We start from the raw sequence: 24,311 nt of genomic DNA on the forward strand, positions 1-24,311 counted from the left end.
GGAATCGGTGTGATTATTGTTATTAGTATAACAGATGTGAAAGTGAGTTTGTTTGTTATGTTACAGCGTGTATGGTGCGGTGGTGGTATAGACCTGCGCGGTGAGCACGGAGGCGGCGGCGCGGTCGAGGTGGAAGCTGCGCACGCTGCGCACGGAGTCGGACAGCAGCGTGAGCACGTACAGCTCGCCGCCGCGCAGCGACAGCGCCAGCCGCGCCTCGCCCAGCGCCGCCACGCACGCGCCGTCCAGCGTGATGCACACGCCCTCCTGGATGCCTGCGCACACCACCGCCACCACCGCCGCCACCGCCATCAACTAAACCGCTTATTTTCACGCAAAAACTAAACTACTGGATCCATTTTTGTTAAATATCTACAGAGCCAATCTTTTTTTTTTATACTACTTAGAATGGCATACACGCTGACGACTCACCTGATGGAAAGTGGTAACCGTCGCCTATAGACATGAGCAGTACCATGGACATAACAGAGTATACTGTTTCGCTCATGATATCCCCCATGCGCTGCCATTCCTGAGGACTCAGGTGTTATTCCTCTGTACCCAATAAATTCACGCCATATCCCACCCTTCAAACCGTAACACAGCCACGCAAACACAACCGCTTCACGATTGAAACACGAATGGGACAGAGGTACCCAAGCAATCGACTTTTGTACAAAGTCTCCCTTTGGTAAATCAATAATCAATCTGTTTAAAAAAAATCTAAATCGATTTATGAAGTAACAAACATAAAAAGTAATACTATGTATAACCATATTGACAACCTCTCTTTTTAAAACAATTGAAAAAAAGCCTACAGTTAGGCTTTGCTAACATTCCACGTAGAATTCCAAACTTAAAAAATATCAGAACAACATTTGAATTTAGAATGTAACCAAAACTACATAGTACAATCAACATAAGACACATTTATAAAAAAAAAAATAGCAGTGTTCATATTTAGAACACACTCATATTTTAATTCTAATTATTATATAATTTCTATTAATATGAAATAATAAACTTACGAAGCGGAAAATTGGTAGTGTGGGTAGCTATACTGTTCAATGAAACGCCATATGGAGGAACCGACTGATTTAGGTAGATCAGCGAATTTACTGCCATTATTAGACAGCCACCTGAAAATAAACGAACGCATGGTTATAAATTATTACCAATCCAGCAACCTGGGGGGGAAGGGAGTATTAGTAATGTAGGCTACCTGTCATATTGCTAATAATATACTCCACGTGGTCCCCCCTGGAAACCATCGTACTGAATCCCAGTGTATTCTTCTCAATGGGCTAACTGACTTGCTCTTTCATTTTCACTTATCATCCCTCACTGGTGCCCCGTTAGTGTATACCAATAGTGCATACAAGGTGACCATTTAATAATCATCCATTAAAAAAACCCAGCAACCTTATTGCTAGCAATAACTCTGTCAGAACCCTGGAAACCATTATGATATTGACCACCTAGCAAATTCACTATAGCTTCTCCCCCTACCATCAGTCATCACTAACTCACACACTTATTTGAAGCGGTAACCCCATCTGTAGGGGGAAAAAGGATTGCTAGTAATGGAGACTGAGAATCGCATTGCTAGCAATATACCCAACCAGGTCGACCTCCTCGCAGTTCCCCCTGGAAACTATCATAGTTAATTCCTAATGAATTCATCATGATGGGCTAACTGGCCTGTTTTCATTCTCATCTATCACCCTTCACTGGTGCCCCGCCAGCGTATCCCGTTAGCGCAGGCGAAGTTACCATACCATTTTCACCCATCAAAAAAAAACCCCCACCTGTATATTTCATACCGTAAAAACATGTACTTACCCAGAGGTTTCTGTATAGGCACTGCCTGCAAACAGTCGAAGGGTAGCCCACCAATGGCCCAGATGACCGGATGCACTCTGGCGCTCATGTTCAGCGATACGCCGGCCATTGCGCACGTGTCATTGCGTACCGCTGTACGACTATTAAAAAGATAAAAAAAAAATCTTTATACGTTTTTATAAGGACTTTAATTTTATTGCTGTGGCTGTATTTCATTTCGAAGGATGAACCATATAGGTATTTTTTTTTTGTGCTGTGTACTGGATTTGAGTTCCCAAGCACTTGCGTTTGCGCTTTTGGTGTACGCTCGCGTATGCCAAGGTTTGCAACTTATAATATGGATGATAGATTTGGGCTTCAACATTTAGTGGGTACTGAGAGCATGACCTTTCTGATGCGGATTGATGGACGATGAGTTATCATGGTGAGTTTTACAATTTGCAGGTTGACAGTTGATGGAGTTGATAGAAAATTTTGGAGAAGGTTTGAAAGTTTATGAAGAGAACCATATAGGTATATACCATATGGCTCATAGCTATGTTTCAGTTTGAAGTTTCAAACCGTAATACAGTTAATTAAGCTCCATAAACGACATGATAGTGTATTCTACATGTTGATGGTACTGGTTATGTGTTTACACACATATCACTGTCGTCTAAAATAAGTGACGTGAATGTGAAAAAGACTCTATTTTCCGCGCTAAGCCTCTCATTTAGGCCATTGTGCGTATGAGTCGTGGCTAGTACAGCCGACCTAGCTCCGCCCAGAAGCACAGAAGCTTCCTGGGTTCTTCACAGGCCTCACGGAGCGACCTCACCGTTCCGAGGATTTCTAAACGTTGATGGGCCACAGCCTCACATAAAATAAGTGATAACTGCTATCTATCAACAGTTACCACTTTCCATCAGGTAGAATGTTAGTTCGTTTACCATTACAAGTTACATAAGAACTGCAAGAGTGACTTACCCAGGAAAAGTCCTGACAGGTTCATATAGCAGCAATAATGTAGGCTCGTAGTAACCATGGAGGAACTGTATGTCTAGAATATTGTCTATCTTCTCGTCTAGATCTTTTAGCACTATCACATAGGAGGCTAGCGTTGGTGCTCGCGCGATCGGTTGGGTAGGTTGCTGCAAGAAAAATTATTGTTAAATCACTTATTAATCAAGGATCAAAAAACCAAGTGCCAAAACATGAAACAAATTAAGAAAGCGAATGAAACTAGAGATATATGTCAATATTAAAATCTGCAACATTGTTTTATCTGCCTACCCTGCAAATAATTGGGCGTGAATATACCATAGTAAGTTTTGCTTCACAAAAATTAACAAATTTTCTATATTCTATTCTCTATTTTAAATAACCTATCGGGACTTAACGAGAAGCAATTACAGGTAAATAGTAATAGGTAACCTGCAATAGCGTCACGTTAAATCCTAATAGTGAATTTAAAATATATTTCTATTCTTTATTTAAAACATATTTCTATTCTTTATTTAAAACAAAAATAAAGTGCATTGATGAATGATAGATTTGTAGTTATATTAGTTTTTTTTTTTTTTTTTTTTATTATAGCACAACATATGACTACACCATTCTAACCAAATACAGAGACAATATTGTCCATGAATATGATCCAACAAAATAGAATTAATTCACTCTCAACGGTTAAACACACTATGCCGGCTTACCAAGTGCTTTTTCACACTATGTATGAAGGTTACAGGATGAAGGAAACACGTCTTGAGGAAGACCATTCCATGTTGTTACAGTACAATTTAAGTAAGAGTTGGCAAATTAATTTGAACACAAGCGAGTGCTCGAGGCTGTTTTGATGCCAAAAAACAGCTACTTGCGTCATCCTGGGATATGTATGTTAGCTGTAGCCACTTAACATTCACAAACTATCAGAACAGAAAAATTGCTCTATGATGCCTGTGAAGATTCCAGGAAGCTTCTGTACTTTGGAACAGAGCTTGGCTGGCTGTAGTAGCTATGACTCACACATACAAGGCTCAAATGAGAAGCTTTGTGTGGAAATAAGATTTAATTTACATTACTCTTACTGGTATTCTGTCAACATATACTAATAGTGCAGGCAGGGTTGCCATTCCATTCTAAAATAATTCAGTGATAATGCCAAATGCAAATGGTACTCCCTTTTTTCTTTTTAAAAAATTCTCAGTACTTACATTTTTTTTACTGTCGTCAAATGGTTTAGCTTCTAATGGGTCACCTTCTTCTGATGTGATGTCCTTCCTAAATGGTAACACAGCCAATTTCTTTCCATACAGTAACATAACAGCACATCTGAATTCTGGGTCCACACGGATCCACGGTATGTGGGGGTGTGTTGTCCAACCACCCTACAAGCATGAGTAAGTAAGAATTTCTTACTATTATTTTACAAAGTATAAGAAACAGGTTGGCAAAAACTGAAACAGTGAATTCAGACCATTATTTTAAACTAAAAACCTTTCCAGAAAATTCCAAATTTTATTTTGTGTCTTTTCCAATATAAAAAAACAATTATTATAATTTCTGATGAGAAAACAATGTGCCATCTGATTAAGATCCTTCATCTGAATCAGCTATTTTTGTTTTCACCAATCTGTATGTATAATATAATGCATGTATAACCATCTGTATAAGTTACAGTAAGTTTGTTTGGTTATTTAATATCTTCTAGTGCCTTATAGGCACTAAAAAATATGAAATGGAGACTTTCATCCTTGTTAATTGTCAATACTTTCCCAGTCATACACACAAGTTTGTGAGGAAAAGCATTAAGGAATATTTTTAGTCTATTTTTTTTTTACTAAGTATTACTCCCATAGATTCCATTTTAATAATATAGGACTGCTAAGAGGGTAAACCCCTACAATAGTGACAATTATTATAATTGATCAAGTATTAATAACATACCAGAAATATAGAGAAATTGATGGTCTGGTCTGATCTGGTCTTTTTGGAAGTGACTAAAAAATAAATATTGCTTTGGTTCAGTTGTTTACATCACATACCTTCATATCATCCTCCTCAAAGTAATGCATACTAAGAGTTATAAGATTGTTTGTCTGAGGGTCATACTGCAGCACAGACAGTTTGGCCTCCTTGAATGACACAAGCAGCAGATCTCTGCCTGAACTTGGACTACGCACAGACGCCATGGACATTACATTACCCCAAAGAGTATAAGACGCTAGGCATTCCAGCTTCATTTTAGGGGGTATTGGTTGGCCAGCTGTAAAAGAAATATGAAGTAAAAGCATTAAAAAATAATTCAATCACACATAGCATGCCAGTGCAAAAGAAAGATAACTGGAAATTATCCTTACTAATATTATAAATATATATAAATAATATTAAAAATAGGATGATGCCCTACTAAATGGAGTGTCACCTCAAATGCATTGCAGGGAGTCAGTAGATGCAGGTAGCTCAGGACAGTTCCTTATGGCAGTCTATGGGGGATACCTATGTCCAGCAGTGGTATTTAAATAGTTGCTCTATTAGTACTCAGTAATATTTTGTAAAAACATGTATAATAATATGTTAATTATCTATTTACTGCAGGTAATAGTACAGTAATAGTAATTGACCATAGGGTCAATTCTAATAGAACTTACTTCCTTGCTAATGAAAATATAATAGTTGGTTGGTGTCCAATTATTGTAAATATCAAAAATCAATTGAATGTTTCAATTTATTATTATTTTCATTAACAGAGTGTTTCTGTGATAATTATAAAAATTCTGTCACCTTTCCATTACTATGTATTGAAATAGATTTTAGAAAAATTTATAGACATACATACATATTTTATTGTAAATACATACATGGAATACATAAAAAACATCTGTACATGCAACACATTGTACTTGTTAATACATGTTTGCACTGTACTAAATAAAATCTTACATTGTACAGAAAGAAATGCACAATTATTTTTACAATTTACCAGTGGGACTTTGTACAAAAGTTATTTGCTTGGGCACCTCTGTCCTGTTCATGTTTCTACCATGAAGCAGTTGTGTTTGCATGGCTGTGTTTCGGTTTGAAGGGTGGGATATGGCAGTGAATTTACACAGGGCACAGAGAAATAACACCTAAATCCTCAGAAATGGCAATGCATGGGAAGGTATCATGGGCGAAACAGTATACTCTGTTATGTCCATGGTACTGCTCATGTCTATAGGCGATGGTTACCACTTTCCATCAGATGGGCTGTCAATTTGTTTGCCATTCCAAGTTGCACAAGAAAAATTATTGAAATGTGAGACAGTCTATTAAACTGCTACACTGTTTAGTGATCCATTCAGTATTACACACTGAAAAATAACTGGTAACTTACCAGCATTAACTTCTTTAGTGGGCCCCTCAGGTAATAGTCTAAAAACCTTAATAATATTGGCACCAGCGGTGACCAGGCATACGTCTTCATTGTTAAAGAAGCAACAGCTCACGGCGTGCTCAATCCCAGTGGCTGGGTGAGTTTGCCGGCAGATCGAGAACATATTTAAAGTCCGGCAAATTCGCTTAGAGGTTAGGAATACAAAACATCCGTGTAATCAATTATTTTGACGTAAACAACTTTTATTAATAATTACATTTCACTAAGATATTACTTCATTTTGTAATAATAAAACTTAGAAATTCATAGCAACGGAAAGACACAAGTAAACAGTTATAAGATTAAAGACAAAAATAGTATATAGACAACAAGAATATGTAAAAAAACAAACGCGTTTCGCAAAGTCGGTTTGACTGACATTTCACTAACGTTGACGTACGTGCAAGCACCAATCGAAACCATCTACAAATCTAATTCACATTTAATTTCTTTTATTACTTGATCGTTTATGATATTAAAGTAGTATTCTTTATCTAAGACTTGTGATGCTGTTTTGGATCAACGTAAGAACATTTGGCAACCACAATTTTGACCTTTATCTTTAGACATAGTCTCTTGAATCTGTGATTTAGTCAATCCTCAACTATCAATAGTCATTTCTACTCATTATCACTTGGTTATACTCTTTGGTACTCATCAAAATAAACCAACAACCATTCCATTTTAACATTAAACATTTCTCTAGAGATCATCTTGATGGAGTGGTGAAGTGCTTTATCACTATATAAACCATACATTTAGTATAACGTATTTTTATCTAAAGCAAATATAATAATCACATAATAATAAGTATTAAAAATAATATATTTTATACAGAGATGTTCATGTTTTTTTTTTGATGGGTAAAAATGGTATGGTAGCCCCGCTCCGCCTTCGCTAACGGGATACGCTGACGGAGTACCAGTGAAGGATGATAGATGAGAATGAAAACAGGCCCATCATGATGAATTTATCAGGAATTAACCATGATAGTTTCCAGGAGGAACCGCGAGGTCAACCTGGTTGGCTATATTGCTAGCAATGGGATTCTCAGTCTCCATTACTAACAATCTCTTTCCCCCCGAAATGTTCATGTTTATCCTTTCCTATTGTGTATAATTTAATGCTGTTCATATTGATGATGGGGACTTCATTCTATCCTTACTAATATTATAAAAATGAAAGTTTGTTTCTTATATCACCTTAATAGCTAAACGAATCACTTTTCACTCAAAATTTGGTATACACATACTACATGGAATTTTGAAAAATTTAGGCTATTTTTTATCCCGATCAGTAAAAATGTCCCAGTCACTTGTACGAAGTTGCGTCTAAAAGCTAGTATACATATATAACTTACAAATAGACTTTTTTTATACAGTTGGAAATGCATTTTTAGGCATTCCGTCCTCGCTGTTTAGCACAGATGGCGAGATGGGGGGGTAGAAAGTTAAAGGGTATAAAGTAAATAAGATAGACGGCCTAAGGTTGCTACTACACTTTGATATTAACCAAAAAGATGCGATCTAAGATTGTTACTGAAGTAATAGAATGCTTGGCCTTCGATTTGACAAGACAACCCCAATCATCTTTTGATCGCCCATTTGACAGTCGACCGGTCATCGGCCGTCAATTCGGCATGGGCTTCTGTAATGGGTCAAAGTTGCTCAATATATAACGTATTGAAAACTCGAAAAGATATAACATGGGTACAGCGGTTGCAGACTGCAAAAAATAAGAGAAAATTGTCGACTTGTTTTTTTCTTTTTTTTCGAATTGTTTTTTATTTATATATTTTTTCTAATATGATAAGTTATGTAGACAGTGATTAAAAATAATTATTTGTAAATAATGGGAGACTGTACAAAAATCGTTAGCTTGGGTACCTCTGTCCCATTCGTGTTTCAACCGTAAAGCAGTTGTGTTTGCATGGCTGTGTTTCGGTTTGAAGGGTGGAATATGGTGTGAATTTACAGGGTACAGAGGAATAACACCCGAGTCCTCAAGAATGGCAACGCATGGGGAGTATTATGGGTGAAACAGTATACTTTGTTATGTCCATGGTATTGCTCGTCTATAGGCGCCGGTTACAACTTTCCATCAGGTGGGCCGTCAGCTTGTTTGCCATTCTAAGTTGTATAAAAAAAAATGAAAGGTGATAATTGGCGGAAAGGGCAGACAAAATTTAATAAAATAAAAAATCACTTGAACGAATATATTTGAATTAAACCAGCTACAAAAATGATATGAACATAATATTTTATATGAATAAAAACTAAGTCCAAAAAATAAACATTTTATTTAGCAGGTCTTAAGGAAAAATATTGCAATCCTCAAAAGCAATGTCCCATAAGTTAAATAAAAAAGACTACACACTGCAATCACCCATGTGTTTAAAATAACCATTTTTAAGAATAAAAGACAACTAGATAACCCATTTTTTTTTACGATTTCAATTAGTTTATTCTATTTTTAAAAACTTGGCGGTAAAATTACAATTAAAAGGCGGATGAGTAAACTTTTTTTTATCAATTATCTAGACAAATTATTGTGATGACTTTAAAACATAGTGTGCTGCAACATGACGACTCGACTGTACATAGTAGACAGCTACTTTGCAGAATTACAATAATTTGTCCTTAGATATATAACATCTAGACAGTGTATCTGTGCAAACTCTTCGCCGAAAACAACCAACTTTTTTTTATTCTCGAGTTAGTGAATTTATATCATAAACACTGCATAGTCATACGCGATTCGTCAGCGTTTGCTTGATACCAAAGTATTATAGTTATCACTTACTGTACCGAGAAATGGTGCGATTTGTTTTTTTTAAAAACGTTATGACCGACACTTGCACTTCCATCCAGAAGTATACTATCTAAGGATTTCTCTTAAAGCCAGTTACCTATTTCTACAATAACACACTTCTTTTCAAGGCCGGTTAAAATAACATCTATCCTAATTTCCAGAACAAAAAACCTCTTAAAAATAGTGCCAATTTACAGCAATATGAAGACTGAGTTTACTTAAGTTTTTGATTGAGGCAAAGACAATATATCTGTTCTTCTTTACGAGTTAAATTACAGTTAAAAATTAAAGAACAAAAATGTATTGGTAAAGGAACATTCGCATATCTAATCTAATATCTAAGATATAATCAATTGGTACATACAGCATAACAGAAAGAATTTATAATCACAATAAAAAACCCAATATACACTTGTATAGTATTTACAAAACTGAATAATTGCTTCTGGAAAGATGATTATGAAAATAATATTTGAACATTTTATATCTGCTACATTCATGTTTTTACATGTTTTTTAAATAAAAAATATCAGTTTAAATAAACTGAAAAATTTTTACCTGTTCTTCTTGTCATCTCGTGCCGCTAATTTTAATATTTTTACAATGGCATTCTATTCTGATCAAACGTTTATTGAAAGTAAAGACTTATAATAAAAACAAAATGTTAAGAAATTGCTATACTAACGGGCGTAAAAACCAGAAAATAAAAAGAAAATGAAAAAACATTCATAATTTTTTTTTTTATTTCTTCTTTAAAGGTCCTTTACGTTGTTTTTTACGTATTTTTTACAGCAAAAATCAGTGTTTTTACTAGAGTATCTACTACACGTACATAAAAACGAAAGAAACAGTGTGTTTAGTGTTTTATGGCTGGAAGCAGTTCTGTTTTCTACGAAAATTCCATAAGTTTGTCTTGTTCCAAAATACTATAGTATTTTAACGAATTCGGCGTTTCACGACAGAATAATTTATTTTACAGAAAGTTTTAAATTGGTCATGCAGAAACTAAGAAAATAATCAATTCAAGCCCAAAATCATAAGCGTTACTTTCTATATGAGAAATACTAAAAATCATCAGACATTTTTTAACTATCTATATAGCAAGCATAAAATTTTATGTCTTATAAATTACACTATTTACAGATACATGTAAATTTACGAATGTCACAAATTCTTTTAAATATGTAGTATAATTGTACTACAAAAAAATAAAATCAAATTTTAAATTTTTGTATCATTTTCAGTAAAAATAGATGTCAAATAGTTTTTAAAGAATAGACAAATAATCCATCGTAATAATATAAAACAAAAACCAGTCATTCCATACTGTACATCAGTCTTAAAACAGTCTTCCCTTCTAAGCTTCCTATCAGTTCGCACTCCACTCGGCCGATCGGCACATGTCCGCTAGTAGCTCATCAAATTCAATCACCGAACTCTCATACAGCTCTAAATCCTTGGCTAGATCTTCGTTAGCCTCCTCTGTTTCTTCTTTCACCGATTCTGCGCTTTTTGACTTGGAACGAATCAAGTCATCGGCGAGCTTCAAGTGTGGAGCATTGAAGAAGTCTTTGTAGAACTCAGCCAATTCCCTAATCGGGTGATTATCAGCGAAGGGGAAGCATAACAATTTTAAAGGCGGTTCATTCTCGCTACGAATGCCCGAGAACTTCTTTGGTGGCATTTCAAAAGACGTTGGGCTTTTTGAGATGATATCTATGTCTAAATCTTGAGTGCTTTTCGATTCGACGCCTTGTTCTTTGGGCGGACTTTTCGGTCGAAATTGTGGACGACCCTTAGGCACAGGTATTCTGGTAAGAAAGCCCTTGACAGTCCTCTCGAGTAGAACTTCGTCGACGAACGCCGCATGGCGTAGGGGCTTAGTCAGGTCAATTGGTTTGACAGGCTTTTTCTCTTTACTCTTAGACTCTTTCTTCTTGTTTGATTCCAATATTACGTGCTTTGGGCTGAGTTCAAAATGGTCACTCTTTAACAGGAGAGTTCTAGTGTTTTGACACTTGTTTGGTGTGATAGAGAAGTTAGTTCTGTATACGACATTGAAATAAATACCGCCTAAAGGTGTTTTAAGTATGCCAGTTTGCATCTTCTTTACTGATGTTCCTAAAGCTTTAACTTTTGGTTTGCCGTTGTACACTCTGTAGAAAATGGTGAAAGATTCGGACCGTTGTTTCCTTGACAAATGGTAAGCCGGAGTCATTCGCGTGATGGTGATAAGAGACTTCAGAAGTATGCCCATTCTTATGTATATTGTGTTCATGGCTTTTAATGATGTATCAAATTCTGTCTCGTCCAAATGCAAAGTCCACAATTCGAGCACCATTTCATCACCATCTTCAGTTTGTACTGATATTTCAACATGTAACCGTGACTGAATGGTCTCTAAAACCCGATCTGAAGGCAAGGCATTTTTTGTGGCTTGATTAACTTCCGGGGAATCCGGTATTTGTAGATTGAACCAACCAGAGTCTGATGATATAGGTTTGCTATTTGGCTCTATTTTAACCCCCTTTCTGGACTCTACAATAACTTGTACCCCTTTATATGCCAGAAACTTTGTGAATTTCGTAAACTCATTCTTGTCGTTAATGCTAGAGAATGCTGCTTCTGGCGCCATTTTGGATAATTACTGTGTTCTATAACTACAAATATTCAATTTTCCGTAAGGTGCAGCGGTTATTCCTCGTCAGCTATACAGTTTTCGACGAGGTTCCTCAAATTAGGATTTTCCATCGCTGCTGCAATCCGCTCTTTATCGTTGATTTGTTTATTAACTGAAACAAGAAAAATATTTGCATTAAAACAATAATTGCGACAGTATTACTCGAATTCAGGGTGTTTAGAGCTAAAGTCGTACACGATACTTTCTGTATGATGCCGCTGCCCCCGAGGGTCGGAAGGTGGGTCGGCTAGCATCGGAGCGCTGGTACACCTGAATATAAACTTATTTCAACTAGAACGGCACCCTGTATACAGAACACCGATTTAAATGGTTCTCAGTCGATGACGAAGGCGTTGATTAAATCGAAGAAGGTGCGTGGGTACCAACTATATCGAAACATGATGATTATGACGAATACGATAATATTGTGAAGAAGACGGGCGAATGATGATACGTAGAAAGATGGATTGAAGACTGAAGAGAGGTGAACGGGGAATGGAGGCGATAAATGAAACAACTATTTAAAGGATCTAAATGAAATAATGAGATAGTCAGACAGAAGCATTAGTTTGCTTTAATTTCTTCTGTTGTTTCGGAGGATTTCTCTTATTATCGTTCGAATGAAGGTGTCGAATGTCTCGACCTGTGCTATATTTATACTGATCTATTATGACTGGCCAGTGGACCAGTGACAAACTAGCACCCTCACCCCCTCTATCTAGAACTATTTATTTTTCTATTTTATCGAAAATGCTACAGTGTACAATACGATGCTTACGGCTAGTGGTAGGGTTGTTTACATTGTGTATTTGGCATATATTTTGTGTGCTGCACGGTGAGCAATTAACGAATATTCAGCGAATTTACTGATTTACGGCTTATATGTGGCCCCGCTCCCTTTGCCCCTCATATAAATATCGGCCAGGGCACGACGTGCGGCGTCATTATCGCAATGAATTCCATGCAGCGTACATTACAAGCTATTCTATTTCTATAAAACTGTAGTATAATGTACGTATGTAGTATGTAATGTAATGTATGTAGTATAATGTATGTACATAACTGCCTATGCTGTATGTCTGTCTGTTATATGTATTAATTCTATCTAGCACCCTATTTTCAACTATTTAGGACCCTATTATAGCCTAATTTTAAACGAAAACTATATTCCTATATTCTATGTAGCAGGGTGCTTTTTTTTCTGTGTTATTTATAATCCTATCAAGGCAGAAATCACAATAAATCTATAACTGTTGCTCTATTCTATAAGTTTTATGGGTATTAAAGGACGATCAGAAAAATCTTTATTTTTCAAACTTAAAACTACTCATATTATACATAAATTTTTATACAATAAATCTGTACAATTCAATGCAAACTATCTATTAAGAATCATTTTAACATTGTACCTATCTGTTTAAACTAGAAAAATACAATTGAAGGGCAACACTATGAGCATGGTATGTACACGATGGCAAACCAACACAACTAGTGGCAATAACATGGCAGGTAAAAAGGAAGACTATGGAGACCAGCCGTTCATTCCCGAAGAGATCCAAACACTGTCTTTCCTATTTGTGACGGTGCCGCTAGCATCTACAGCTCGCATTCAGTGGGCCGAAGCACGCAGTCAGGCTCGTGCTCGCGTCATAATCACTCATGACTAAGGATCACAAACTGATTCCGAAACAAGTCGAGCTTTGTCAATTTAATTATACATAAGTTAAAATGGTAGTTATTAAAATATAATGTGTGCTTACAAAAGTTTTAACTATAAAAATACACTTAGAATTTTCCATACAACATTGATTGGCACAATAAGGACTTGTGTAATCACTAGGCAAGATTAGTTCACAGATGAATCACTGTTGCAAGTACTAGTTTAGTATTATATTATCTTTGCTATTACTATTAATAAGATATATTCCTATGAGATTTTCTGTTCTTTTCCATCACAATTGTACAGTTCTAACATTTCAACTGTTTCTATTCAATGCACTATTATAATGCATTAATCTGTACTACTACACTGCACTTTTATATATATGAATCATCATCATCATCTTCCTACCCTTATCCCAATCATTTGGGGTCCGCGTAATATGATTTTATCCATATTACAAAAAGATTTGGTTTTTAGTTTTACGACCGGCCACCTGCTTGACGTCAACCCTCTTTGGGAATATGAATATCCTTATATATATGAATGAAAAAATTATCTAAAATTTATAACGGTAACGGTAATAACATTTACAACTATTTTTCTTAATAAATCATTATTAATTTGAAATTGAGTTAATTTGCTTGTTACATAATATCACATGCCACTGTTAATAATTAAAACTGTGGGAGTACCAATGAAACCACTTCTAAATGGGGTAACAAAATAAAACATACACCAGTTTTTAAGTTATACCTGTAGAGGGTCACAGTGAAAAATAATATTCTTTAGAACAACAATATATACAATATGTGTAGATACAAGACGAGACAAGTCTTATAAAAATCTGACATAGAACAAATTTAAAAATAATACATTGTTCTAAAAAAAACCTCAGTGTCAACAGCCAGTATTAAAACTCCAACAATACCTTCAGGAATACAACTGTGGAGAGCACATTCAATTTGGTTAATTGGTTTTGTGTGATGCTGGTAGGCTGGTATGTTGTACTGGGATTGTTTTTATATCTATTTGTCTTATGACCTATCCTTAGGACCCATCATATTATTTTTTTCTTAAATATCTCCCATGTAGACATCCTCTAGTTTGTATTTTAATCTATCTATCCATTTAAGAGCTGCGCTCTTGTCGGTGGAGCTCTTGCCACTCACTACGATTTTCAGCGAGTCTCTTCACCTCTTGATATGACACGACACCAACTATCATGGTTAATTCTGATGAATTCTTCCTTGTTTTTATTCTCATGCCTGATGTAACTATGTCTCGGTCTACCATTTTCACCCATCCTTCTTCCTTCTATCTTACCTTCTATTATAAAATTCATAAGTTCGTCATGTCGTATCAAGTGTCCTAACATATAATATATTACTAAAATACACAGCAATTAAATATGTACCAAGAATTAAGGTGGGATATGACACTGAAATTACAAACCCTGTTATTTTATATAAACAATAGACATTTGTTGATGTGTTTTATCTCTTTCTTTCAAACAAAATTACTATTCAAAATATAATTATTAGTTCCAATATACTTATTAAAGTTTTTATTTTTATGATACTATAACTATTTGTCATAACAATAGTTGTGACAAATGGTTAATGACAAACAATAGTCAACCCATGTGTAAAATAATGTAATTTTCCTAATCAAGGCAAACTAAATCTGCAAAAAAAAAAATCAACAAACACCATTGTCTCTTTTCTTTAGTACCTGCTCAGTTTGTTTACATTGTAAAAATGTGGTGCAGGCAAAAAATTCTGACTGTGAGGTTGTTAATAATAATAGAGAGAATAAATAGGCACCTAACTACCTAGCAACAGGTTCTATTTTCAAATAGCAAACATTAGATACTTTTGTTGTTGTTGTATAAATAACAATAGATAATTTGTAATAGTAGTAGTAGATTAAAAGTAAACTTACTTTCATCTTCTGTAGTGTGTGCCCCTTTCTTGATATAGATGTCCAGTTTAACAGGATGATGGAGGGAGCGTTGGATCTTAATCCTGATGCACAGGCCTATGAGTGTCGCCAGCGAACAATGGGGCACTGTGGGATTGTACTCCACTCTCAAAACAGGCACTTTATCTTCGGTGGGCTCTTTCACAAATATACCGTCCTCGTAAACAACTTTCAAATCTTCCAGAGTACTCGGCTTTTCCGGGTCCCGTATGGTCCGCAAAAAGTCTAAAACATCACAGCACGGGTTATTATACACACAAAAGCAGTCCTATTACCCAAAACCACTGGTAATGCTCAAAACAAACCATAAATCGTTTCCCTTAGGTCGTTCTCGTCATTGTAGCCGAGCTCCTGCAATGTAGCACTTTTATCCATATAAGCTGGCTTAGCGAACTCTATAGGAGATTTTGCAGCGTTATTTAACGAGAGCTTCGAAAAGAAAGATATCATATCGTTCAAATTATTCTTTGTTATTACAAATAGCGAAATTCTATAGTTACATGGCAGACATATTTGTTTTGTTGTTTTATCAATCAATCATTTTCATCTCATTCATAATTCATTCATTCAATGATTATCAAAAATGATATTCTTTCGTTGAATAGAACAAAAATGCTAGTATCATAGATGTAGGATAATGTAACTTTCGTCCATGACACAAATATATCGAAATCATAAACTTAGTATAACGTACTATTGAAATACGGTTCAATCATCAACGACCAAACGTCTTGAGTTAAACCTTAAATTATATGTTACTAGCGACCTGCCCGGGCTTCGCACGGGAGTAATGCTGTTATTAAATATACCTATCTACTACAGAATGTCCTTATAAATAACGTTTACAGCTTTTTTCTTATTTTAAATCTGTAATATCTTCGGAAATATTAATTTAAATTGCAGGCTGTTGAGAACCATATTGATCTATATTAAATGGAAAATGTATTTGAGGTACTTAATTGGATAAAAATTAATGCTGTATTGCTTAAAATCACTTCGTAAATAAGCCATTTTTTCTCGTAAAATGTAAAGGATAAAAATGATTATTATGGGTTATCCTTAAGAGATAGATCACGGAATTTTTTGTTGACCCTTTTAAGGTCTACAATACTGTAGCATATTATTTTGATTTATCTAGTGGAGTTCAGCCAGCAATTGCAATGTAAGCGCAAAAAAATGTGTTTATTTACGACATCACATTAAAAACCTTTAAATTTATCAGTGTTACTCTACAATATTATGCATGTATTATATATATATAAACCTTTCTTTTGAATCACTTATCAAGAAATTGCAAACAAAGAAACAAAGAAGACATTAGAAACCTTTAAATTTATTAATGTTTCTCTATAACATTATGCATGTATTATATATATAAACCTTCATCTTGAGTCACAAATTATATTAAAAGAAAACGGCTTCAAAATCCATTGCGTAGTTTTAAAGCTTTAAGGGGGCGGACAAACAACGACAGCGACTTTGTTTTATACTATGTAGTTTCATTTCATTTAATTTCAGTGATGATATTAAGTGTATAAGATTTAAATTATCATTTATAAAAAACTAAATCCAATTCCTGCGGTTTTAGATTTTATAAATGATAATTTATAAAAGAAAACCAGGTACTATTTTTAATTCACGTCAAAGATTGATAGTACTATACGTATAATAAATACCACAGTAGGGGTCGATTCAATTACATTTCGATTCGTTAACATTTCATCAATAACTAATTTTACCGGAATAAAGTATTTATTCAACTCTGTTAATTTCAAAAGTATGCATCAGGTAGTGATGGGATTCGAGTTGCTTTTCACTCGAGTGACTCGAGTAGTTTCTATATTACTTGCACTCGAGTTAAATTTATTACGACTCTAGTTTCGAGTGAATCGTGTCGACTCGAATTACGAGTGAAACTAGTTGACTCGTACCACTTGTTTTGTTGGTTTATACCGAACTGATTGAGAAATTCAAATTGTGACAAGATTTACCCGCGGTAGCAAAAAACTAGTATTTATGAGAGAAAATTCTTCCATGATGCAAATATATGCCGAAACATATAATTGTAGATATTCTACATTTAGTTGAATATACGGCTGCTACAACAGATTTATGGACTTCTGACAATAATAAAGCATACCTAACTATTACAATACTTATAATTCAAAACTTTTTTCGCAAACTGTTACTGCTAAAGAGGTTACGGAGAAACATTCTTCTATTATTTTAGAAAGTGTGCTGAAGTCGATATTATCGAAGCTGTTTGGTAAAAAAATTTATCAATTTTTTTTTTTAAATTTGTTTTTACACCAATTTCAGTTAAATTTTTTTTCTCCTTAAATTTACATTTTTTTTTTTTTTTTTTTTGTTGAGTTTATTTAAGTTTTATTTAAGTTAATTTTAAAACACGTATATTATTACATAAATTGTGTAAGATTATATATATAAAACTGTTTATATTTGGATCTCATGAAAGTTCCTTGTTAGAATAAATTAAATTGGATTAGAACTTATTAGTAGTAGATTATGGTATTATATATTTAATTTGACTGATAGTTGATATAAGAGGTTTCTTGATTATGTATGACAGGTTTAGTTTGAAGGAAAATTTATTTTTTACATTTTGTTTAGATTTTTTTTTTTGAGAAAATGAATACACATTTTCTATGTAAAATTAATACTGTTTTATTCGTTTTAAAATTTTGGTCACTCGAGTTTTATATTCCGAGTGATTCGAGTCAATAAAAATCACTCGAGTTTTATCTTCAATTACGAGTGGCATTCGATTGAGTAACTTATCAATAACCGAGTGACTCGAATAAAAAAAATCAATCGAGTCCCATCACTAGCATCAGGTTCTTTCTGAATTGGCAGGTGTAAACAACAGATAGAGCTCACGTTAGATAGTGTAATAACCTTATGAACTGTTCAAAAAGCAAATGCGTTATTATACATTTATCTTTTTCTAACGTATTGGTAACTTTATTTACACAACGAGCAACAAAATATATGGATTTTTTTATGAAATTAGTAGTCAAATAATATTAGTAGTTGGACAACATTAATAGTCGGCTGATATTAATGGAAGATGAATAAAATTAATGTTTGATTTAATTATCATTCGAATAATCCGAATGAATTGCTAGGTCGAATAATTATTAGTCAGATTAGTAAAGTCGCGCATAGATAGTTGGCAACATTTTTATTTTCTTTTCATTGTCAAGCAAAATGGCGGATCAGGTAAGTGTTAAAAATTTTCGTAAAATAATTACAAATTAAGCTGTGTTTTGCTTAATTGTTAAATTATAAATTTTGTTTAATGTTAAATGGTTATATGTAGTAAAAACTTTTGGTTTAAAAAGTGTATTATAGTAAAAATGAACACAGCTAAATCACACACGTGGAGCGGGTAATCAACAATTGTTTTCTATTTAATTCTTGTAAAAATGCATTAAATTATAATTGAAATGAACATTATAATGTAACATCATATTTTATAGAAGTTAGTACTCATACCCCTTAAATAATAATTTCGAAAAATGTGTTTTCTAATTAGGTTAGTTTTTCGTCTATTTTCTCAAAGAATAATAACAAAATATTATTAATAAAAGAGAATATTAATAAGTTTACTCAAGTTTAGTTTTGTATTATTAAAGGCATGAATAAATATGTTAACAAAATATTTATATATACTTAGGATAATTAGTAGTCTTGGTACTAATTAAACTAATATTTCCCTCGAAAGTTAGAATTGCAAAGTATCTACTTAAATATACTAAATATGCGTAAAATGAAGGCTTCTTTAGTTATTATTTATTTATTATTTTGTATATGTTTTGTAATGCATACTTCTATACCTTTCACTTATGCATAATAAAGTGTTATAAGAAATATTTTTAATTAAAAAAAATTATTCATTATACTTTAATAAATTTTAGTTATAATTTGTTTCAATTAACATATTTTATTATTATGGATTTTCTTTTGTAATTACAGATTAATTTATCTGTACTTGGTAAATTAAAGTAAATATGACTGTACAGTAGTGTTAAATTTAATGATGTTACTAATAAAAATTAAAAATTGCAGACGGAACGTTCATTTCAAAAGCAACCTACTGTATTCTTGAATCGTAAGAAGGGGATCGGTCTGAAACGGAGCCGCAAACCGTTGAGGTACCACAAAGATGTGGGCCTTGGTTTCAAAACACCGCGTGAGGTAACTGCATGACTCGAGTGACCATTAACATGTGTGTTCTTTTCCGTAGACAGAGAAAGCGTTTCAGAAACAGGCGACCGTGTTCCTCAACCGCAAAGGCGGCCTCAAGAGGAAGGACATGCGACATCATAAGAATGTCGGTCTAGGTTTCAAGACGCCGCGTGAGGTCTGTCCCATTTTTCAGAGGTTTCAGGCGGGACGCTCTATGTGGTGGTGGCTACGTGCTATGTCCAGCTGATCTATGCTTCGTTATGGGAATTACTTTATCCATAGATCTTTTATTTTGAGCATGTGTCCATTGAAATGATTATATTAATTGATGTAGTATAAAGAAACTAGATATACAGATTAATTAATTGTGAACCAGAAGTGTCGGGCATAATAATACATTAATATCCACTTCTGGGAATCAATAGAATTTCTTATAAACCTGAAATGTTCAAGCTTATTTTAATCTAGTTTGTCCTCTAGCCCTTGTGTGGGGTTTTGCTTAGATATTGCACAAGTCGAGTCTAATTATTATATCAAAGAATTTTTTTTTTCATCAAATTTTTGTTGAGGCTTTAGTACACCAGGAGTGACTATGCCAGCCTCATAGGGATTAAAATAGGGATATCAAAGAATAATAGTTACACATGCCATATAAAAGATATATGAATACAGGATCATATTGAAGGAGATCATTGTCATTCAGGGACGTCATGTTCATGCAAGATAATATTTCTATCAGTAAGATAGGAATATGCACAGTAACAATTGTGTGAAGAATATGTGGTACCTAGTTTAATTCAATATTTCTTACATTTACTATTAAAATATTATATTATCATTTGCACTTTAAATATGACATATTGCTAAATAAGGTATCACATGTAATCACATGCAAATTATTCCATTTGGTAGAGAGATTGTTAGTAATGGGGACTAGTAGCCCCATTGCTAGCAATATACTCTATCAGATCCACATATCATCCATTAAAAAAGTCATTTCACCTAAACCATTGCTAACTGTACTGTTTATTCGTAATTTTCACAACTAGTAAACAATATTAATTTGTTTTACAACTCTGTCTTGCATAAAAAAATCTTATGCAAGATTTTAATTCTTAATTTTGTACATACTAATTTCTATAGTTAAAATCGTACCATTATTGTTTACTATTTGTGTCAAACGCAAATTATATAGATATATACCATATGTAATTTGTCCATATAACATTTATATTAACAAAAAGAAAATGGTTCTAAACATTAAATCGCATAATATTAACACAATTACCCATTACCATTGCATGCTCATTATAATCATAACATATATCCATTCCAGAGACAGGACATCTCTCCTTTCTTGGAATATTCCATGGAATTCATTATTGTTCCAGTCTCTTTCACCTTGGGAGATTGTATAAAGCATGTTTATGTTTATAAATGTACCTAATATTGTCTAAGCCCACAATTAATGATAGGGTTTGCATGTGGATAAATTGTAATTGTTATGTGAAGCCTTATGGGAATCAATGTGTCTACTGAAGTGGTAACATTGTTTAGTTATATAAAAATGGGGTATTTATTTCACTAACACGTGGTTGGTAATGATATCGATTTAGTTTCTGTAAGCAGTGGTCAAAGACTTGCATGGCTGTATTTCGGTTTGCAGGGTGGGATATGGCGTGAATTTACTGGGTACAGAGGAATAACATCTGTTTGTCGGAATAAATCACATTGTAGGAATAAATCACATTGTCGTGAGGCCTCAAGTGTAAAGGAATTGGAAACAAAAGCAGAACGATGTAGAGGAATAGAGAGAACAAGAGAGTCGTTAGAACGAAGTTCGCGTGTATGAGAATCACAGAGATATTTGAATCTACATTTCAAGTATTCTGGTGATAAGGGACTAATAAGAAGAGAGAAAATGTTGCAAAGCAACCTCAACTGTCTGCGTTGGCGTATAGGGAGCCATTTTAACTGAAATCTGTACGAAGATATGTGATCATATTTACGCAGACAGAAGATGAAACGAATAGAACTATTGATTAGACGATCTAATTTATTAAGAAGATCTTCGTTAAGATCAGGATAACACACATCAGCATAATCAATAATGGGGAGAATAAGTGTTTGAATAAGTGTAATTTTAGTTTTAATAGGAAAAAAGTGCTTAAAACGGTTAAAGGCAAGTCAAGGCAAGTCTATAGGCAACGATTACCACTTTCCATCAGGTGGGCCGTCAGCTTGTTTGCCATTCTAAGTTGTATAAAAAAAAAAACAAGTATACGACTCACCTGATGGTAAGCGGTTCTGTGGTGGTAATTACGAGTCCGTTTTTGAGATTGACCAGTGACAAAAATTTTTACTCTGTATTCTGTATACAGTGAAATTGATATTTCTTCCCATAGATACAACTAAAAATAAGTTAACATTAGGACAAGAGTCTCCCATTATAACCACCTAAAGCACCATGTCAATAGGTAGTTTCGAAAAAAAACTATTTTTGTTCCTTTTTTTTTAATGAAAATGATAATTTCTTGGAAAAATTGATCAGTTTAGAAGTTAATTTTAATTTTCTGTTTTTAATTTTTGCTTCAGAAGTTTACATTGATTTCCATAAAATCCTGTAAATATTTTTAATCGACTTTTAACAGTCGATTCAGCTAAATTGTTGTGTTTATTTTCCACGTTATACTCCGTCTATGATATATATTTATGTTACGCGATAGCTTTACCAATTATTGTGCCTTAGCCTCAAACTAATACCGTCATTGAAGTTCAATCAGTACACATTGGGCATATGTAATGATTTGTAACAATATAACATCATATTTATTGCCATAGGAATAAATAAAGTGGACAGTGAAATGATGAAATCCACACGACGGTCTTCTGAGTACAATCTGATGAAGATCGTGTTCTAACCCATACTCTGATCGCTGTCCAACAAATTAATTCATATTTTAGCTACAATATATAGGTCTATAGTTATTATGGCTGTAACACTAGAGAGCCTTAAACTTAAAATAGGAAGGGAAAATTCGTACAATTCATAGAGGGTAGAAAGTATCAATAAAATGTCATGTAAATTTTTCTTCTAAAAAACAAAACAAAATGTGACTTCAATGAAATCTTGAAATTTTACGTAAAAAAATTTAAATCTCATCGGTGTTTAGGTCTAGGGTCAAATTGAAATATCTAATGTAATTAATCGACGTCCCCTTTAAAGAATGATAAATAAGAACAATTGATATAAAATTAGAAAAATGGTCCCTCATTATATACAGCCAGTACCAAGAATCTCAATGTTCTGAACATCACGTTTACAGGCGATCGAAGGCACGTACATCGACAAGAAGTGCCCGTTCACCGGCAACGTGTCGATCCGTGGCCGAATCCTCACCGGCGTGGTGCAGAAGATGAAGATGCAGAGGACGATCGTAATCAGACGTGACTACCTCCACTACCTGCCCAAGTATAATAGATTCGAGAAACGCCACAGGAACATGTCTGTACATTTGTCGCCTTGCTTCAGGTGTGTACACAAAAATTTTTTTGGTTCATTTAATTTTACGAAGCTACTTCCTAAAAATGTAATTTTTTTGTGATGTGACTTCGTCGCCAAATCTGAATCGATTTTTAGAAAATTCTTTATTAAATAAATAATAATGTTTTCTCCCATGTTGATATCATACTGTGACAATTAAACTGGTTTTCTGTTTCGGGGCAAAATGTTTATATCACACGGCAAGAATAATATATATAATGAAAAAGCAAAAATTACAGACTACAGTAGAGTTTCGTATCCTGTAATTTACATATCCTCTTATTCATAAGAACTAAAACGTCGTACAAACCTTTTTTTTAACTTATATAGTTTTTTGTCTTTCAAATTGAGAACTTAGACTAAAGAAAAGAACAGAACACGTCCATAGCTAAAATATCGTCATAGTCGTAGAATACTGACGGATCTGACAAATATTACATATATATATCCGTCAGTATTCTACGAATATGACGATATGTTAGTTAGGAACTAGAGGTTTGACGTTTTTATGAATAAGGGGTTCTGCATGGGGTTTATTTATCTCTATATGAAGCGTATACATAGACGACGTAAGTACATCAAATGCTTTAGATAAAAATGATGCCACACAAACATTATATGGGACCAATGGGGATTAAAAAGAATATCTTCATAATTAGCTATGTAATCATAACACAAAAAGTACAAGATGAATTGCAAACTTTTTGCAATCACTTGTAAACATGCTGAATAGGTAACTGGTAGATAACTGGCTGATTGTTAAACTATACATGAAATAAGTTGTAATTGTTCTAAAAATGAATGATGATACCCACACGACGGTCTTCTGACCACAACATGACGAAAATCGTGTTCTAACCCAACCTCTGATTTTTATTTTTACAACTATATAAACAAAAAAAAAAAAATAGTATAAAATAACATTTTTACTGACTAGCAACATTTATAATTTCAGAGACGTGGAGCTAGGAGACATAGTGACCATCGGTGAATGTCGGCCACTATCTAAAACTGTACGATTCAATGTACTGAAAGTTTCCAAGGGTAAAGGCTCAAAGAAGTCCTTTAAAAAATTCTAATGTAATAAATATACTTTATAAGTAAAACAAATTTTGTTTTAATCCTACGTAGAACCTTTAAACGTAGCATGAAACAATTCACTGAGCTGCAATAGTGTTGTGGCCAACTA

General features: G+C 33.9%; 4 protein-coding genes across 5 annotated transcripts in view; 1 reads left to right on the forward strand and 3 right to left on the reverse strand.

The window, feature by feature from the left end:
• LOC113523284 (cleavage and polyadenylation specificity factor subunit 1) overlaps positions 1-6,617 on the reverse strand; it is a 36,544-nt gene extending 29,927 nt beyond the window's left edge. The window contains exons 1-7 of the mRNA XM_052893466.1: positions 6,197-6,617; positions 4,866-5,086; positions 4,035-4,208; positions 2,809-2,972; positions 1,843-1,982; positions 1,029-1,139; positions 94-275 (exon numbers count right to left, since the gene is read on the reverse strand). Of these exons, the coding sequence (XP_052749426.1) occupies positions 94-275; positions 1,029-1,139; positions 1,843-1,982; positions 2,809-2,972; positions 4,035-4,208; positions 4,866-5,086; positions 6,197-6,359 (1,155 nt within the window). The 5' untranslated portion in view covers positions 6,360-6,617. The remainder of the gene's footprint in view (positions 1-93; positions 276-1,028; positions 1,140-1,842; positions 1,983-2,808; positions 2,973-4,034; positions 4,209-4,865; positions 5,087-6,196) is intronic.
• Positions 6,618-8,436: 1,819 nt separating this feature from the next.
• LOC128199951 (autophagy-related protein 13 homolog) lies at positions 8,437-11,681 on the reverse strand. Its single transcript, XM_052893467.1, has one exon. The coding sequence runs from the start codon at positions 11,679-11,681 to the stop codon at positions 10,416-10,418; it is 1,266 nt and encodes a 421-aa protein (XP_052749427.1). The 3' UTR covers positions 8,437-10,415.
• A 17-nt stretch (positions 11,682-11,698) lies between these two features.
• Positions 11,699-15,906, reverse strand: LOC113522238 (MIP18 family protein galla-1). Its single transcript, XM_026907914.2, has 3 exons — positions 15,675-15,906; positions 15,331-15,594; positions 11,699-11,838 (listed from the first exon to the last, which is right to left on the reverse strand). Exons 1-3 carry the CDS (start codon positions 15,817-15,819, stop codon positions 11,741-11,743), a joined length of 507 nt encoding a protein of 168 aa, XP_026763715.1. The 5' UTR covers positions 15,820-15,906; the 3' UTR covers positions 11,699-11,740.
• A 2,549-nt stretch (positions 15,907-18,455) lies between these two features.
• Positions 18,456-24,232, forward strand: LOC113522237 (40S ribosomal protein S11). 2 transcript variants are annotated; one of them, XM_052893470.1, is made up of 4 exons: positions 18,456-18,609; positions 19,637-19,753; positions 22,905-23,110; positions 24,078-24,232. In XM_052893470.1, exons 1-4 carry the CDS (start codon positions 18,598-18,600, stop codon positions 24,199-24,201), a joined length of 459 nt encoding a protein of 152 aa, XP_052749430.1. In that variant the 5' UTR covers positions 18,456-18,597; the 3' UTR covers positions 24,202-24,232. The 2 variants fall into 2 exon arrangements, with proteins under 2 accessions (XP_052749430.1, XP_052749429.1); XM_052893469.1 differs by lacking the exon at positions 19,637-19,753 and adding an exon at positions 19,459-19,587 and having other exon boundaries at positions 18,532-18,609.
• Positions 24,233-24,311: the final 79 nt, after the last annotated feature.

This window comes from Galleria mellonella, unplaced genomic scaffold (assembly GCF_026898425.1).
Source record: "Galleria mellonella isolate WM207_F2 unplaced genomic scaffold, CSIRO_AGI_GalMel_v1 utg176, whole genome shotgun sequence".
Taxonomy (NCBI): domain Eukaryota; kingdom Metazoa; phylum Arthropoda; class Insecta; order Lepidoptera; family Pyralidae; genus Galleria; species Galleria mellonella.

Excerpts from the sequence above, each read along its gene's own strand:
- LOC128199951 (XM_052893467.1), bottom strand. The coding sequence starts at position 11,681 with ATGGCGCCAGAAGCAGCATTCTCTAGCATTAACGACAAGAATGAGTTT.
- LOC113522238 (XM_026907914.2), bottom strand. The coding sequence starts at position 15,819 with ATGATATCTTTCTTTTCGAAGCTCTCGTTAAATAACGCTGCAAAATCT. Across the intron at positions 15,595-15,674 it reads CCTAAGGGAAACGATTTATG|ACTTTTTGCGGACCATACGG; the intron begins GTTTGTTTTGAG and ends GTGATGTTTTAG. Across the intron at positions 11,839-15,330 it reads ACACACTACAGAAGATGAAA|TTAATAAACAAATCAACGAT; the intron begins GTAAGTTTACTT and ends TTCTTGTTTCAG.
- LOC113522237 (XM_052893469.1), top strand. Across the intron at positions 19,588-22,904 it reads GTTTCAAAACACCGCGTGAG|GCGATCGAAGGCACGTACAT; the intron begins GTAACTGCATGA and ends TCACGTTTACAG. Across the intron at positions 23,111-24,077 it reads CATTTGTCGCCTTGCTTCAG|AGACGTGGAGCTAGGAGACA; the intron begins GTGTGTACACAA and ends TTATAATTTCAG.